Below are 15,587 nucleotides of genomic sequence, written 5' to 3'. Positions count from 1 at the left end.
TTAAGAAGGACTTGACCCACAATTGCTGGATTTGAAGATGAAAAGAGCTAGGAGGCAAGGAATGCAGATAGCCTCTAGAAGCTGAGAAAGACTTTCAGACAGTAAAGAAATGGAGATCTCAGTCCTGTGATTACATGAACAGAATTGTGCCAGCAATCTACATGAACCTGTAAGCAGATTTTCCCCCAGAGCCTCCAGATAAGAGCCCAGGGTCACCAACACCTTGATTGCAGCCTTGGGAAACCTTGAACAGAGAAACCAGTTGAACCTCCTCTCCCTGGACCTCTGACTTACAGAACTGTGAGCTAATACATTTGTGTTATCTTATGCTGTTAAGTTTGTGGCAACGTGTTATGACAACAATAGGAAACTAATACACCTACACCACTCTTGGTCTGATCTTCTCCTCAAGACCCAGCAACAGCTAGCCAGGCTCCCACTGGTAAGCCATTCCACATGCTGTTCTCACCTCCCAGTTAGGTGGCTCTAGGAACAAGAGTCTTTCTCTCTGTGGCAGGATCATGAGTGAGTGCTCCCCTAGTCTGCTCTTCCACAAACACGCTCCTGTCTCCAAACTGGCCATATTCAGACTTCACTTAGGGCCCCCTTCAATCATACAAGACAGAAGCACATAGTGCAAAAGCCACTAGGTTGGAAAGCTAAGACTCAGGCTGGACTCTTGATTCTGTGGTCATACATCAGTGTGGCCTGGGACAAAGCCTTTTATTCTTAGCTAACCTTAGTGCTCTTATCTCTAAAATAATGATCAACCAGATGTTCTTTAGATACTACATGTTGTGGGTGATTTGGGTGATAATACCTTGATTATGTCACTTATGTGATTAATTCAAACTTGAATTAACAATAACCTTTAGTATACAACGATAGGTAACCTTTAGTATACAATGATATATAACCTTTAGTATTCAATGATAGACTTTGGAGTCAGCTGGAAGCCGATTCACATTTCAGTTGTATAGATCTTGCTGGGCAAATAGCTAAACCTCTATGAGCTAACAGCATCCACAGGATAAGGCAATGGTAAGGATTAAACACGATCATGGATATCAAGGGTTTACACAATGCCTTGGATATACAAAGGGCTCGACTGAGTGATTGTTTCTAGGATGAAGAAAATTATGGTGACAATAATGATGAACTTTTACATAGATCACTCTTTTCCCAATAAAAGTTCAAAATCTATTATTCCCCCTTGTAGATTGAGGTCTGTGTTCCCACATTGCACCTAACAAACATCCTTAAACGGTTAACCCTGAAATTTACTTAAATGTGTTAAAGTCTGGAAACCAACTAACCAGGAAGCATCCCATTTGTCTCTTCAGTATTGGAGTGAAGCTTACTTAATAAAGTCTCCACCAACGGGGAATAGAAAAGAGAAAACATGGGCTTAATAATTTAGCATTGATTTTGGTTGGGTATATTGTCACTTTGTTCCATTTTTGCCATTTACCGAGCAAAAGCATTCTTACAGACTACACAGGCAAATCAATAAAGGGAAAATGGATCAGACACTTGGGCATTTCTGGCTTTAACATGTCAAGTTAATATCTGGACTACAAGGTGAGTTATTTTTATAGAAAATTGTCCTGATGGTAAGTTCAGGCTTCCCCATGCTGATTCATGATAGGTGAGGTTCCGGGTCCCTGGGAAGACCTGACAATGCAGTATAAGCAAATGAACAGAGACTTGCCACCTCGCCATGGCTTCCCAAGGTTGGTCTTGGGAAGGTTTCGCTTGATCTCTTTGACCCTCAGTTCCCTCAGCTCTAAAGGGGAGATAATCCTATCCAACTTAGGAGAGGTGATGATTAAGGAAAAGGTCACATATGTACAAAGGATCTTGCTCCCAACATGCTAACCTTTATAAGTTGCCTACAATGTATAGAGTGCCAACCTAGATCCTGTAGGCATACCCTGAGGAAGCAGAAGAAAGGTTGTTTCCCTCGAGCCACTAATAACCCAGGAAAGAATGTACACTAATGACAACCTAATCAGACTCAATTAAATGAAGCAGACCTACTTTGAAGACACCTACTTTTCCCCAGTAAAGAATATCATAATGATAGCAACATGTTTCTAACAGATTACATTATCAGTGATGATATGCCTACAGGGAACCTACAGATGAGTTCTCTTTTCTTCCTCTCTCCCTCCCTCCCTTCCTTCCTTCCTTCCTCACACAGCCCTACATTGCATTAAATGATGGCCTCCTGGACTGATAATAGACAGCAGGAGGCATGGATTTCTTTTTCCTTTTCTTAGAGCCAACTCTCAGGATTTCCAAGCCTCTACCTAGATAGGAGTTACAGATCTTAGAAAGCCAGTGTGATTCTTCTAGGTCACAGGGCTATTATTTGGAGCATCCTAAATACTTTACAGAAGAGTCCAAAGGCTTGGAACATTTATGTGTATTTGTTTTTTTAAAAGAGGATGAAAATACACAAGCCATTTTGTCCTTTTGCCTGTATGCTCATCTGATAAATTGTGACTGTACTGAACGTATAATGCAATAGGGTCCAGCATTCACCCTGTCAGGCCTCACCCAGGATCAAGTTAGGCAGAATGTGTATGGGGGGGGGGTGGAGGGAAGGAGTAGTAATGAGACTCCAGCTACAAGCCACCCATAATAATCAGATTTGTTACTTTGTAATCATATCTTCCACAGACTATATTTGTAATATTTTGTGAAGGAAAAAAAAAAGGGCAGCCAAAAGATGATAAATTCCTCCTTTTTATTGGATAGGCAATTTATAACGGCTATAAGCCTGTCCAAAGATAAGAATGAAAGCAGCATTTAATAGACCAAGTACATGGATAAAAAGAGCATTAACTCCAAAAATACATGTCTGAACTGCATGAGTGTGCTTTACGGGAGTTGAGTGATTTTTAAAATATGGATATTTATGAAAAGCTGCTTTATTTCTCTGCCTGCTCAGAAACCTTAGATATATTAATTTGTTTATTCTTAGGAAACAGGTTTGTTTCAGAGATGCTTTCATGGATTAATAAAATTCTGTATCACTTATATAAATGAAACTACAAGCTAACCTAAATATCCATATTTGATATGACAGGGGAATTTTAGAATATTAGAGGTCAGTGTTTCATTATTGGTGTACTACTAGATGGCAAGTTATATATGTGCCCTTCAATTTAGAATATCAGAGCCGCTGCAAAGAAAAAGACACTCTCCACCATCTAAATCAGTCTGTTCTGAGGTGAAATGAAGAATTAAGATGCAAAATTTTCTGACTATGTGGATTTTAAAATGTACACCATACGCTGGGCTTCAGAAAGTCACACATGTCAGTTATATCAAAGACTTAATTCTATGCGGTGTGCAATGAAGCCTATTTTAAGAGGCCATTCTGAATCAACTACCTTAGTTGGAATTTCTTTTTCCTTTAGTTTGGCCCAGAGTATTCTAGTATCTTCCAATGCCTAAATTTTTCTGTGGTTGTGATTTGTGCACTAGAAGTAGCATCAATGTTTTTAAGCCAAAGACTAGTGCTTTGCAAGCTGTTCTTTCAACTTTAGAAAGGAGGATTTCTCAAGCTCTTATTCACTCAAAACCTCTCCTCTGCACACATGGAGAACATGTGATGGGTCACAAGGTCATAGTCTCCTCTGCTTTCCTCCCCTTGGCTCTTGTTTTAAATCCTGTCCCCTCTTTCTCCTTCCTCTACCATGAAACTTATCAAGGTAGCAGCGAACCCTCATTGCCTCTGATTCATCCAGACCTTGTCCTTCCTCCACTGGCTGTAATTTGGTCTCCATTACCCTCTACTCTGTACTGATGGTTCTCAACATGTGGCCCAGCATCAGTAACATCAGCATAGGCGTCACTTAGAATCTTGATAGAAGTGCAAATTATCAAGCCCCACTACAGACCTACTGAATCAGAAACCCTGGGGATGGGCCAGTGATCCATGTTTTTGAAAGCTCTCCAAATGATCCTGATGCACATTTGAGAACCACCACTCCATGGAGACTGCTGTTACAGAGACTACCTAAATTTCTGAATATCCAGAATTGATTCTCATCTATGATTGATCATCAGAAGCTAAAGCACAGCCCTCCTTGTAGAATCTCATTCTTGGTGCCTTTGACACTACTTTCTCTTCATCCTCCTTCTACTTCTCTAATTGTTCTTTTTAATTCTCCTCAGGTCTTCCCCAATCCCATTAATGCAGATTTTCAAAATAATTGCCACAATCACCCTTTTTAATCTCATCCTGGGAAATTCCACACACTCCCCTGGCTAAGGTCATGGTTTCTGTGCTATTGACCTTAACCAGGAACTTCCCAGGATGAGATTAAAAGGGTGATTGTGGCAATTATTAATCCCACTCTCACACTGGATTCTCCAGCATTACCACTCTCTTCAACTGCTTTGCCATCAGTTTCAAAGGCCTTTAGGACACCAATACCTCAAAAATCTACTGTAAGTTATAATACATAATTAATTTTTTAAAAATCAACTTCCTCACCACACCTGTATCTCCTCTCGATTTCTAGTCTTCTTTTACCTCCAACAATATTTTCCCTAGCTCTTAGGTGTCAGAACTTCATTCTCTTCAACTCTGAATTTCCAAATAGCTGCTAAATGCTAAGCCCTTTTGCCTATAATTTCACAATCTTTCTCACATGCTTTGCCTTTTTGCTCTGAATATTATTTTTTATCTATCCAGGGGGCAGAACTCCAATCAAAGAGTGAAAGCCAAAGAGACAGAGATTATAGCTTATTTTAAGAAATAACTTTGTAAAAGTCACAGCTGCCCACAGATAGGCTAGGGATAGGCTTACTGTCTCCAGAGATATTCAAACATAGACTGGCTGACAAGAAAGTGGAAGTTTAACACTGATGACTGGTTGGACTTGATGGCATTTAATATTCCATAAAACTTTGAGATTCTATAGGTCCTTTTATCACTGTTTTCTTTTAAGCCCTCATTATCCATCCCACACCCATTGTTTGAGCAAATGTTTTCATCAGAGGCTGTGTCTGATACTTTAGGCAGACCTGTTTTTTCTATGCTTCTTTTCTTTTTGATTTCCTTTCTCCCTACTCCAATCCTCACACACGCATGTAGAGATTCATTTGTTCATTCATTCTATGTGTGTGCTTGGTAATGGAAATACAGAATACTATGTGCTTGGTGCTAGAAATACACAATTGAGTGAGCCATCCTTGCCTTCAAATACCACCCAAGTAGGGAGCTACACACCTACATCATAGATTATAGCGCAGGGTGATGGGGCCATAGGATCCCAATGGAAAAGCATAAAAGAGGTCATTTGACTAGGGCAAAAGGTAAAAATGTGAACTGAGTTTTGAGGACTGAGCAGCATCATCTTGGTGAAAAAGAAAGGAAAGGATCTTCCAGAAGGACCACTATATGCAAAAGCACATAAACCCACATGAGCACAATATGTGTTTGGAAACAATGAGTAAGTCGTTCAATACAGATGGAGCAAAGAGTGGTGGGAGGGAAGAGATGCCTGAGGACAGTTTATGGAGGGCTGTAATTAAGCTAAGGCTTTTAACCTTATTGTGATCACTCTATGGTAGCCACCAAGTGACAATAATCAGATTTGCTACTTAAAAGATGAAGAGAGTTTGGAAGGGGTCAGAAAAGAGGCAGGAAGATAAACTGATGTTTAGGCAAGAGGTGATGGGAGCTCAGCTAAGTTAATGGCTGTGGAAATGAAGGGTAATATATGAACTTTTAGAAATATTCATCTACACCTGCAGAATTTGAGAAACTGACTAGATGAGCAGGTAAAACATCCAAAATGACCCTTAGGTTTTTTATTTTATTTTAATTCCACATTTAGAGATGGGGGTGTCACTGTGTTGCCCAGGCTAGGCTTGAACACCTTGACTTAAGTGATCCTCCTGCCTCATACTCTCAAGTATCTGGGACTACAGGTGTATACCACCACACCTGGACCCTTAGGTTTTAAATTAGGTGACTGTGTGGGAAGTAGAGCCAATGCCTATATAGAGAATATAAATGGAGAAAATGACTACTTGGCAGATAAAATCAGAACAGAGTTAGTAGACTAGTTGCTAGAGGACAGAAGAAAGGAGAGACTTAGAGATGGATAACAAATCAGAAGCACGAAGGAAAGAATATAAGGATACCCTTATGTATTTGCAGACATGTTAGCAGATATATGTCTTTGCATAAGGGTATGCTTCTAAATATTACATGTAACAATTACTAACAGATACTATTTATGCACATCAGCTACATACCAGGCACATAAACAATATAGGGTAGAAATTAATACCATTTTATAAACATGAAAAACTCAGGCTCAGATAAGTGAAGTAACTTGCCCAAAGTCATCAAGTGCCAGCATAGGTTTTATGATCCCAGTGTGCTCTGTCTTACACATACTGACTTTGCTGAATTGGCAAGTCCAGACAAGAATAAGACTTCTCCCCAGCCTACATTATTTTTAGAATCTAGAATATATTTCACTGAACAGATTGAAACAACAACATGTACAAACTTGATATTTCCACTTAGCCATCAAAGTTGGGAGAAACATCTCTTCACCTTGCTGTGTTTCCTTCAGGTTCTCTTTGATTTTGGTTTTTGTTTTCTCCTCCCATAGTCAGTCAAATCCTAAACTTAATGGGAAGATGGAGCTTGGTCTATCATACAGACCAATGGTTTCCAAAACATGGTCCCATGACCAGCAGCATTAGCTGCCGCTGGGAATCCATCAGAAGTGGAAATTCTCCATCCCCACTGCAGAACTACTGGACAAGAAACTCTGGGGTTGCAGCCTAGAAATCTGTGCTTTAACAAGGCCTCCAGGTGATTCTGATGCTGGCTGGAGTTTGAGAACCATTAATATAAGCTAAACTGTTGTGTCAGGATTTCACAGATGATTATAATGTGACAAGGAAGTAATCTAAATCATGTTAAATCCAAATGCCATGTCAACTGCTTAATGAAAGAACTGCCAATAACTTGCTTACAGGCAACTTTTGAGAAACAACATTTTCATTTCTTTGGAGGTCGGTTCTCACAGTGTACTTTATTGAGTGCATATGCATTTGAGTAAACCCACCACAATGTATCAACTACTCTTTTATCTATCACTCCACATAGCATTTAAACAGAGGGACCGAAATACTAAATTTCATAGAGTTGAACTAACTAAGATTTTCTTAGGAATTTACCAGTTTCCCAGTTTAACCATCAGTTCAGCTCAAGGTGAATGAAAACATAAGATCAATTAAGATTTTGAAATTAGATTCTCCAATGATCACAACAGAATCAAATTACAGGACATCATCATTGATGCATTCCCCTTCTCCCTAGCTCCTCAAAATACAACAAGAAAAAACAAGCTGGGATTTTTTTCTTTGGCAGAAAAGAGGGTAGCATTGGCACCCGAGTGAGGTTATACATCTGCATGTGTTATTAACAAAATATTACTAACATAGGAGGACCCCATTCATGAAATCAAGTAGCCAGCAGCTTTTTTAGAGGATGGCTATCTGCACTTCAAGCTTTCAAATTACACATAGTGGAGGGAGGAATTTTTGTAGAAAAAAAAAAACAAAACATTGGCCACGCATGGTGGCTCACCCTGTAATCTCAGCACTCTGGGAGGCCGAGGCGGGCAGATCACCTGACGTCAGGAGTTTGAGACCAGCCTGCCCAATATGGTGAAACCCTGTCTCTACTAAAATAGAAAAATTAGCTGGGCGTGGCAGTAGGCATCTGTGATCCCAGCTACTCAGGAGGCAGAGGCAGAAGAATTGCTTGAACCCAGGAGGCAGAAATTGCAGTTAGCCGAGATTGCAGCACTGTACTCAAGCCTGGGTGACACAGCAAGACTCCGTCAAAAGAAAAAAGAAAAGAAAAAAGAAAGAAATAAAGAAAGAGAAAAAAATAACATCTAGGCCAAAGATGTTGGAATTTCTGATAATTTATCTAATAGAATGGGCTAAAAAGAGGAGGGTAAGGGATAAAAGACTACACATTGGGTACAGAGTATCCTGTTCAGGTGACGGATGCACCAAAATCTCAGAAATCACCATTAAAGAACTTATCCATGTAACCAAAATCCACCTGTTTCCCAAAAACTATTGAAATAATAATAATAATAATAAAGATTGAGCTAAAAAGCAATAGCCCAGCACACTTGCAGATGAACGGCATCCTCCCAAGTGGGGAAAAGTCACAGGGAAGACTCGGTTTTCATCTTTGTTTTTTGTTTTTCCCGGCTAATCAGAAACAAGCTGCTTTTAGAATGTGCGTGGCAGCCAGCTTTCCCATGTGACACAGGCTCACCCTCCCCAGCTTATAGCTCCTTGTCATTGTTGGAGCACACGGGCCAGCAGAAAGACAAACACCATCGGGACAGAGCGTGCTACTAACCTGCTCATGAACTTGTACCGGCGGGGCAGGTAATAGATTTTTCTCCTGGAAGAACAGCAAAAATGAAGCCAGTCGAGAAGAAAACCCATCGTCAGTTACAGTTTGAACTAGCAAGGAAGGAAAGGAGATTGAAGATAGAAGCCTGTAAGAGGTGAAGAAGAAAAAACTAAAAAGAGATTAACAGTGAGAAATGCAGTGGGAACACAGGGCATGCGTTTTTGAGGCATGAAGTCTTATGAAACAGTTTTCATTGATATTTCTTCCGCTACCCATTACCATATATTTTTTTATAATGGTTGCTCCTTGCTTACAAAGCATGTGCTGTGTGATAATTTGCAGTGATTGGTATTTGCACAGCTTCAGCTGAGGTCAGCTTTCTTTTCCAGGGAAATGCAAAGATGGATCAGACAGCAACATACATAATTTAATGGGCATGCTATTATATTAACTAATACTTATATAGCACTTTAAATTTACACAGGACACTTCTCTCATGATATAGAAGGAGTAATATAAATATACATATATATATATTTCACAATCAATATGGGAAGGACACTCACTTGTCAGCATCAACACCCAGCTGTATATAACCACCCTGGGGCACACTGGCTAACCACTGGCCCTGATTGTAGGTGAATTAAACAGGTAAAATCAAGGAGTTCTGGAAATTTAAAAAATTAGACTTTTTTTCTGTCAGATTGCTATATATCTACCTTTAAAAATGTTAAAAATGAAAATTCTTGGTGTAGTTTGAATGGAGAATGTGTGTATTAGATTCTTTAATTAAAATGCAATCTCCCTTTCCATATTTCAGGCTTCAACTGAAACTAAATAAAGTAATAACAAAATGCATGCTTTTTATTTATATCCTCAACTGTTACTGAACTCCCTGACTTCTGTAAGTGGTAAGTTTATATACCACAACATTTTTTGCATATTTGTTAAAGCTTTGAAACATATTGATAGGCAAAACTATAGAGATAATAAAAAGATCAGTGGTTGCCAGAGGTACAGGTCAGGGGGAAAAGGAATGCAGGTGAAGCACAGGAGACTTTTCGGGCAGTGCAACTATTCTGTATGATGCTGCAATGGCACATACGTGATACGCTTTTGTCAAAATCCATAGGACTGCATACACACAGAGTCAATCCTAGAGTAAACTGTGGACTTTAGTTAATGTATCAATATTGGTCCACCAATTTTAACAAATATATCTCACCAATGCAAGATATTAATAATAAGGTGACTGTAAGCTGGGGGAGAAGGGGTATATTGGAACACTCTATTATCTTCTCAATTTTCTATGAACCTAAAAAGTTCTCTATAAAGTCTATTAGTTTAAAAAAATCCATGGACATATAGGTATTTAAGAAGCAAGTTTTACTATAATTTCTCATAAGAAACATATTGCAGTATCTTCTTTAAAACATTATAGCGATAAAAATCCATGGAGACTAAATTTGGGATTCAGAAGTTACAGTCTACAGAAAATTGTGAATATAAGTAAGATTCTTTGGGTATTTAAATTCAGCCAAAGTGATGTTTGTACATTTTGTTAAAATGATGTAGTGGGAGAATTCCTCCTTTGGAAATGTATGTATCTCCCTAGACTAATTTGTCTGAAGCTGTGGACAAAATAATAGCAAAAATTTTAAATTCATCAGGTTGCAATACATGAAGCCATGCTTAGTAGGTAAAGTGATAACAGCATTAATGAGGTCAGTTAGTGTCACATCTTCCAATATTTTCTTCTAAAATGGTCCTGCAGGAATTCCTATAGCCAAAAAGAAGATTATTGTTCACATTCATTTTCATTTCATTGCTTAGTTCACAGTCGCTCAACACTGCATTAAAAAAGTGTTAATGCTGCTTGGAGGCAGCACATTTCTGCTATGTAGCAGGCATGCAGAAGCGCTATCCATGAGGCCCTTCAGATATAAAATCCTTGCAGGTAGTAAGAGCATTTGCTCTGCATTCACATGCTCAAGTTTCTACAGTCTCGCTGAGTTGTTACAAAAGTATGTTCTGGCAGCAGGTTTTATGAAATTTATTTATGCTGAGGGGGTATAAATTTCTATCTGGACATATTTTGTAGGGTTTTCTTTCTTTCTCCTTTTGTTCTTAGATGCAATATGGTATTAATTCACAGAAGACACTTATTATATCATTGATAAATACTTGGCTTTGATTATAATAGTATAAAAATCTTCAATGGGATCTAAATTGATATTCCTTATCTCTCCCTAGTGGATATACATATGTATTCCCTTTTTAAATCCTTGAGCTCTCAGATTTTCTTTTTAACAGCTAAATACAAAAATAAATCATAAAATCAGAAGTATATTTATTCTGTTTTGAGAATTTAGCCTCCAGAAAACAGATGCTAGAAATCCCAGCCCCTATGTTGACTCGGTATTAGGACACACAGGCCAATAAACAAAGCAGCTAAGATGCACCAGGGAGATATATTACAGGCTGTGAATGGAAATTGCCCTCCTCTAAACGTGTCCCTAACCCTTCTGTCTGTCTCTATGAATGTTCTTTGTCTCCCCAACTTTCCACAGTTCATTAAGAGATAGACTGTAGAGCTGGTACCAATTTGCCTAATTTCTGTCACCTAATGTGGTCTTACTGGCAAATTGCAAACCAAAAGTACATCATTCTTTGAGTCCCTTCAGAATTGTCCTCGGGACTACATCCATCCACCTCTTCAGCAGATTCCATTATAAAATCCCCACATATCTTGACATTTGTAAGTTCACGTTTAATATTTCTGTATAGCAAATGCAGATCACTTTTCCATAATCCATGGGGAAAATAAAAATATTCCTTGTGAAATGAAGGTAAATTAATCCTTTTAAATAACTAAGGAATACAAAGTGTTTTCTATTCTCCTTGGAACAAATATCAATATTTGTGTTTCCATAGTATTTATAACTTTTTTAAATTAAAAAATAGGTTTTCTCTTTTTTTTTTAGAAGAAAGAAGATCGCATCATCATGAAATTTATTGCACTTGTATCTACAGAAGTACGCTTTAATGTTTTTCTGGAAGGGACTGGTCAGCAAGGAACATGAAAGTATGCCCCTGTGAACTGCTGCCTGAGGTCTGGCTGCTCAAAGCAGCTGTATATTGGACTTCTAAAAATGGCACTTTGGAAATTAAAATGCCAGTTGGAAAATGCTTCTTTATTACAGGCCCTGGAAATATCTACCTGCTAAGAATGGAATTAGCCAGAATTTTTCACAAAAAGCCATGAAATCATTATTGGCCCCAAAGACTTATTTGCATATCCTAAACATTTGAAAGATTCCCTCCTCTAATGGCCTTCCGATCTGCATTTCAGTTTTATTTGCTCTGAGAAAGGAGAACATTAGATTTATAGTGAAGCAGCAGAGAGAGTGGAGTAAAATACATTTCCACCTACCTGAAAGGCATTCTTACATTCATTTGTTCTGCATATCTTCCAAGGACTTCCCATGGGGCATGCAACTTCACAAAGATAATGTCACTATTTATTAGAGAGGACTGAAACAGAAAAAAGAAACTAAATTGAAAAGTATATTCAAGGCTCCCACAGTTTAAATCGAGTTGGAACTTAGAATGCATGGACCTGGACAGAGTTTATGATTTGGGGCATTCCTCAGCAATAGGTCAGGCCCTTACAAGTGCACGTATTTATGCAACAAACATCCCATTGTGTATGGCATTCACGTCAGCGGGAGACACAGCTGTAAACAAGAGAGGTACAAATCACATTTACATTCTACAAAAATGTTAAAGAAGATAGGCAAAAACAAGTTTAAAAGGAAAGATAGGCCGGTAGTGGTGGCTCATGCCTGTAATCCCAGCACTTTGGGAGTCCGAGGTAGGCAGATCATCTGAGCTCAGGAGTTCAAGACCAGCCTAGACAACATGGTGAAACCTCATCTTTACTAAAATACAAAAATTAGCAAGGCATGGTGGCGGGCACCTGCAATGCCAGCTACTGGGGAGGCTAAGGCAGGAGAATCATTTGAACCCGGGAGACGGAGGTTGCAGTAAGCTGAGATCATGCCATTGCACCTAGCCTGGGCAACAAGAGCAAGACTCCATCTCAAAAAATGAATAAATAAATGTAAATAAAAGGAAGGATAAACTCACAATGAGTGTTCTGAAGATAAAGTAATGAGAGAAACAGTTATGGGGGAGGGGGGCAGTGGCTACATACTCCTTTGCTCAAGAGGTCGAGGAAAGCCTTCTCTGTGGAGGTAACATGTGAGCTAAGACCTAAAGAGGAGAAGCAAGGGCTGGGGAAAGAGCACAGGATGAGTGCTCTGGGTGCAAAGGCCCTGAGCTGGAAAGCTGCCTGGTATGTCGAGGGAGAGAAAGGAGAGCAGAGCGGCTGAGGTGTGTTAAGCAGGGAAGAGTGCCATCAGAAGAGGCTGAGAAAGTGAGCAGAAATCAGAGTGTGCAGTGGACTCTATTCTAGGAACACTGGGAAACCACTTTGATTTAAGTTTTCAAAGATCATTGTGGCTGTTTCATGGAGAAAAAATTATAACGGAGAAGAAGGAATGTTCTCGGTCATCCAGGCAAAAGCAAAAGTTGGTGGCGGTGGAGATGAAGGGAGCCAAAAGATGTGAGATTGCCATCTGGGTGGGTGACTGGCAAAGCTTTTTCAAAGAGCTGTGTCCTTTGGCCCAAGGCCTTTCCCTCCTTCGGGGCTTTTTATCAACCCAGGACGTAGGGAAGTAAAACTAGGACTTCACACCCTGATAACCATCCAACAGATTTTGGTCTATGCCTCTGGCCAAAGAGACATGAAAAACCAATTAGGAGATGTCTCTTTGGAAGTCACTTTCCACAAGAAGAGGTCAGCTGTAGAAGGAAAGTGAGAAAATATGAGCCAAGCTAGTTTAAATTAGTAAAGTGGCCAATTACTTACCCATATCTTTCTCATATAGGGTTGTTCTGGACTGCCTGGCATTTAAGTTTTTATAGTTTAGGAATGTTGACAGATATGTTAAAACTTCGTGCTTTGTGGCTAAACTTTCCTTATACTAGTATTGGAAATATTATATACTTACACTAGTATAAACTTTCCTTATACTAGTATACTATTGAGAAAGGGAAAAACCAACAATCTTTTGTTGGTTTTTATTTTTGCTGTTGTTGTTTTTATATAACTGACAAAAATAGAAGCTCAACTTTATCCTCTAACTGGAGTAAACTTGCACTCTGGAGAATTGTTTTCAAATTGCAGATGGATGTAAAGTTGTAATTCATTTATCATACTTTCATTCAGAGTCTTTTTGACCTGAAGTATAAATATTCAAGGGTTATAAATATTATACGTTTATGAACTCATCAAGATATTATCAAAATCAAACTGGTGTCAACTGCAATGTTCTCAGAGGCTGGTGTGATGCTGAATTTCCCAGGGGTAGGAAGGCTAGGGCCCATCAGTAGTGGGAGGCGCTCTCTAATATTGCTCCAAAAAATCTAACTTTCTGGCAGTTCAGGCCGAAATGGGGTTTTATCTTCTATCTTGGGACAAGGAGCGCCCTGAGTATTACCCTCCTGAGGACAAGGAATACTTCTGTTATTCATAGTTGAATCCTTTGGGCCTAGGACAGTGCTTGGCACAGAGGGACCACACACCCAATATTTACCTAATCCATGGACATGATTAGTGAAATGGGGACAATTAGACCTGGCCCAGGTGAAGTGACTGTCAATGAAGTGGCTCTTAGAGTGAACACTGCAGGTTACTGCCAATGAGGTGCCTGTACAGGGAGTGGACAAACGAGTAACAACTGAAAATGTGATGGCCAATGTTTTGTCTCTTTGTAAAAACTGTTTTCCTCTGTTCAGTAACCTATTATGGTCAGTCCTCCTGGCATAGCTGCTTAGATTAAAGTAGTCAGGGGTATGTGAATGAGCTCACAGGCTGCGATGCCTGTACAGAACATACAGAAACATCACATACACACATCATCAGTCCCATGCCATTCATGCCTGTGGATGTCATGATGCCTTAGGGATCTGAGATGGTCTCACAGCTTTTCAGCTGAGCATTTGTTGGGCTTTAGAAAATGAAGCTTGCTTTTCAATACATAGCACAGTTTTCCAAGTTATAAAGCAGAAGAAAGACTATCTTTCCTAAAAATAGGTATTTTTCTTTATATGAAGATACAATACACTTCAGATCTGGGAAGGCTTTGTGGCTTCCTAAGTTGGAAATTTAAATCATGATAATGGAAATTCTTTAAATTCACTTAGCTTTCCTATAAGATCTTCCTAAGAGAGAAAGAGTAAAATTGCACAACACAAGACACTATATGGAAATGTGATTGATTCACTGAATTAAACAAACATTGATTTAGAGCAGAATATAGTGCTTAGAGCATACTGTCTCCATAGATTTACTGTGATTGCTAGGTTTTACAGAAAATAAACAATCTAGTGAGAAAATAATCATTTGAAGATCTCTCATGAAAGTGTGGAAACGTTAAAAATACATTAAAATACTCCACTTAGGGAACAATTCAAATACCACATTTCTATATGCAGAAAAGCTAAGTTCATTATCTGAACACACGCTGAATCAACTAAAATTCTGATGTGGGATCTCAACCATTTCCTGCATTAAAGGATGGCTGTTTTGATTTATTCAGTCTGATAAAAAATACTTATTATTTCAATAATAACAAGAACAATCTCACTTTTTTATTTTTCATAGGCTGCGATGCCTGTTAAAGCACATTCACATGTTACCCCATCTTATTCCCACATGATCTTGTGAAAGTGGTTTTCCTTCAGTTTCTTAGAGGAGGAGAAAGAGAGGTGACAAGTGATTCACCCAGAGCCAAAATGAATGTTTATCCCAGACAGAGCTGATTGCACACCCTCACCTTTTAACTTCCTTTTGAATCATATCTGATAACTTCTGAAGTTTAAAAAAATCCATGGCTTTGCAAATGCATTTAAGATGCTTAGACTCTGAATTATTGCCTTATCAGTTTATACAAATTAGTCTTAAAAGAATTTTATATTTTAGAAAATAAAGCATAGGTACAATCTTGCATGTTCTTCACATGTACCCCAAAACCTAAAATGCAATAAAAATAAATAAATAAATAAGAAAATTGCATGAAATCAAAAAAAAAAAAGA

At 38.8% G+C, this 15,587-nt stretch overlaps 1 protein-coding gene across 8 annotated transcripts in view; it reads right to left on the bottom strand.

Annotated features, from left to right (window-relative positions):
- Positions 1 to 15,587, bottom strand: part of ANO4 (anoctamin 4) — a 398,033-nt gene that overhangs the window by 131,587 nt on the left and 250,859 nt on the right. For 6 of the 8 annotated variants that reach the window (XM_032298965.1, XM_032298973.1, XM_032298986.1 and 3 more), the window contains 2 exons: positions 11,859 to 11,959; positions 8,429 to 8,473 (listed from right to left, as the gene is read on the bottom strand). In XM_032298965.1, the coding sequence (XP_032154856.1) occupies positions 8,429 to 8,473; positions 11,859 to 11,959 (146 nt within the window). Of the gene's footprint in view, positions 1 to 8,428; positions 8,571 to 11,858; positions 11,960 to 15,587 lie in introns of those variants that run through there. The other 2 variants (XM_032299008.1, XM_032299011.1) reach the window with 2 other exon arrangements.

Source organism: Sapajus apella, unplaced genomic scaffold (assembly GCF_009761245.1).
Source record: "Sapajus apella isolate SASKATOON/1434 unplaced genomic scaffold, GSC_monkey_1.0 scaffold2, whole genome shotgun sequence".
Lineage (NCBI taxonomy): Eukaryota > Metazoa > Chordata > Mammalia > Primates > Cebidae > Sapajus > Sapajus apella.
The sequence above is the reverse complement of the archived record's forward strand: the minus strand, read 5'-3'. Positions and strand labels throughout refer to the sequence as shown.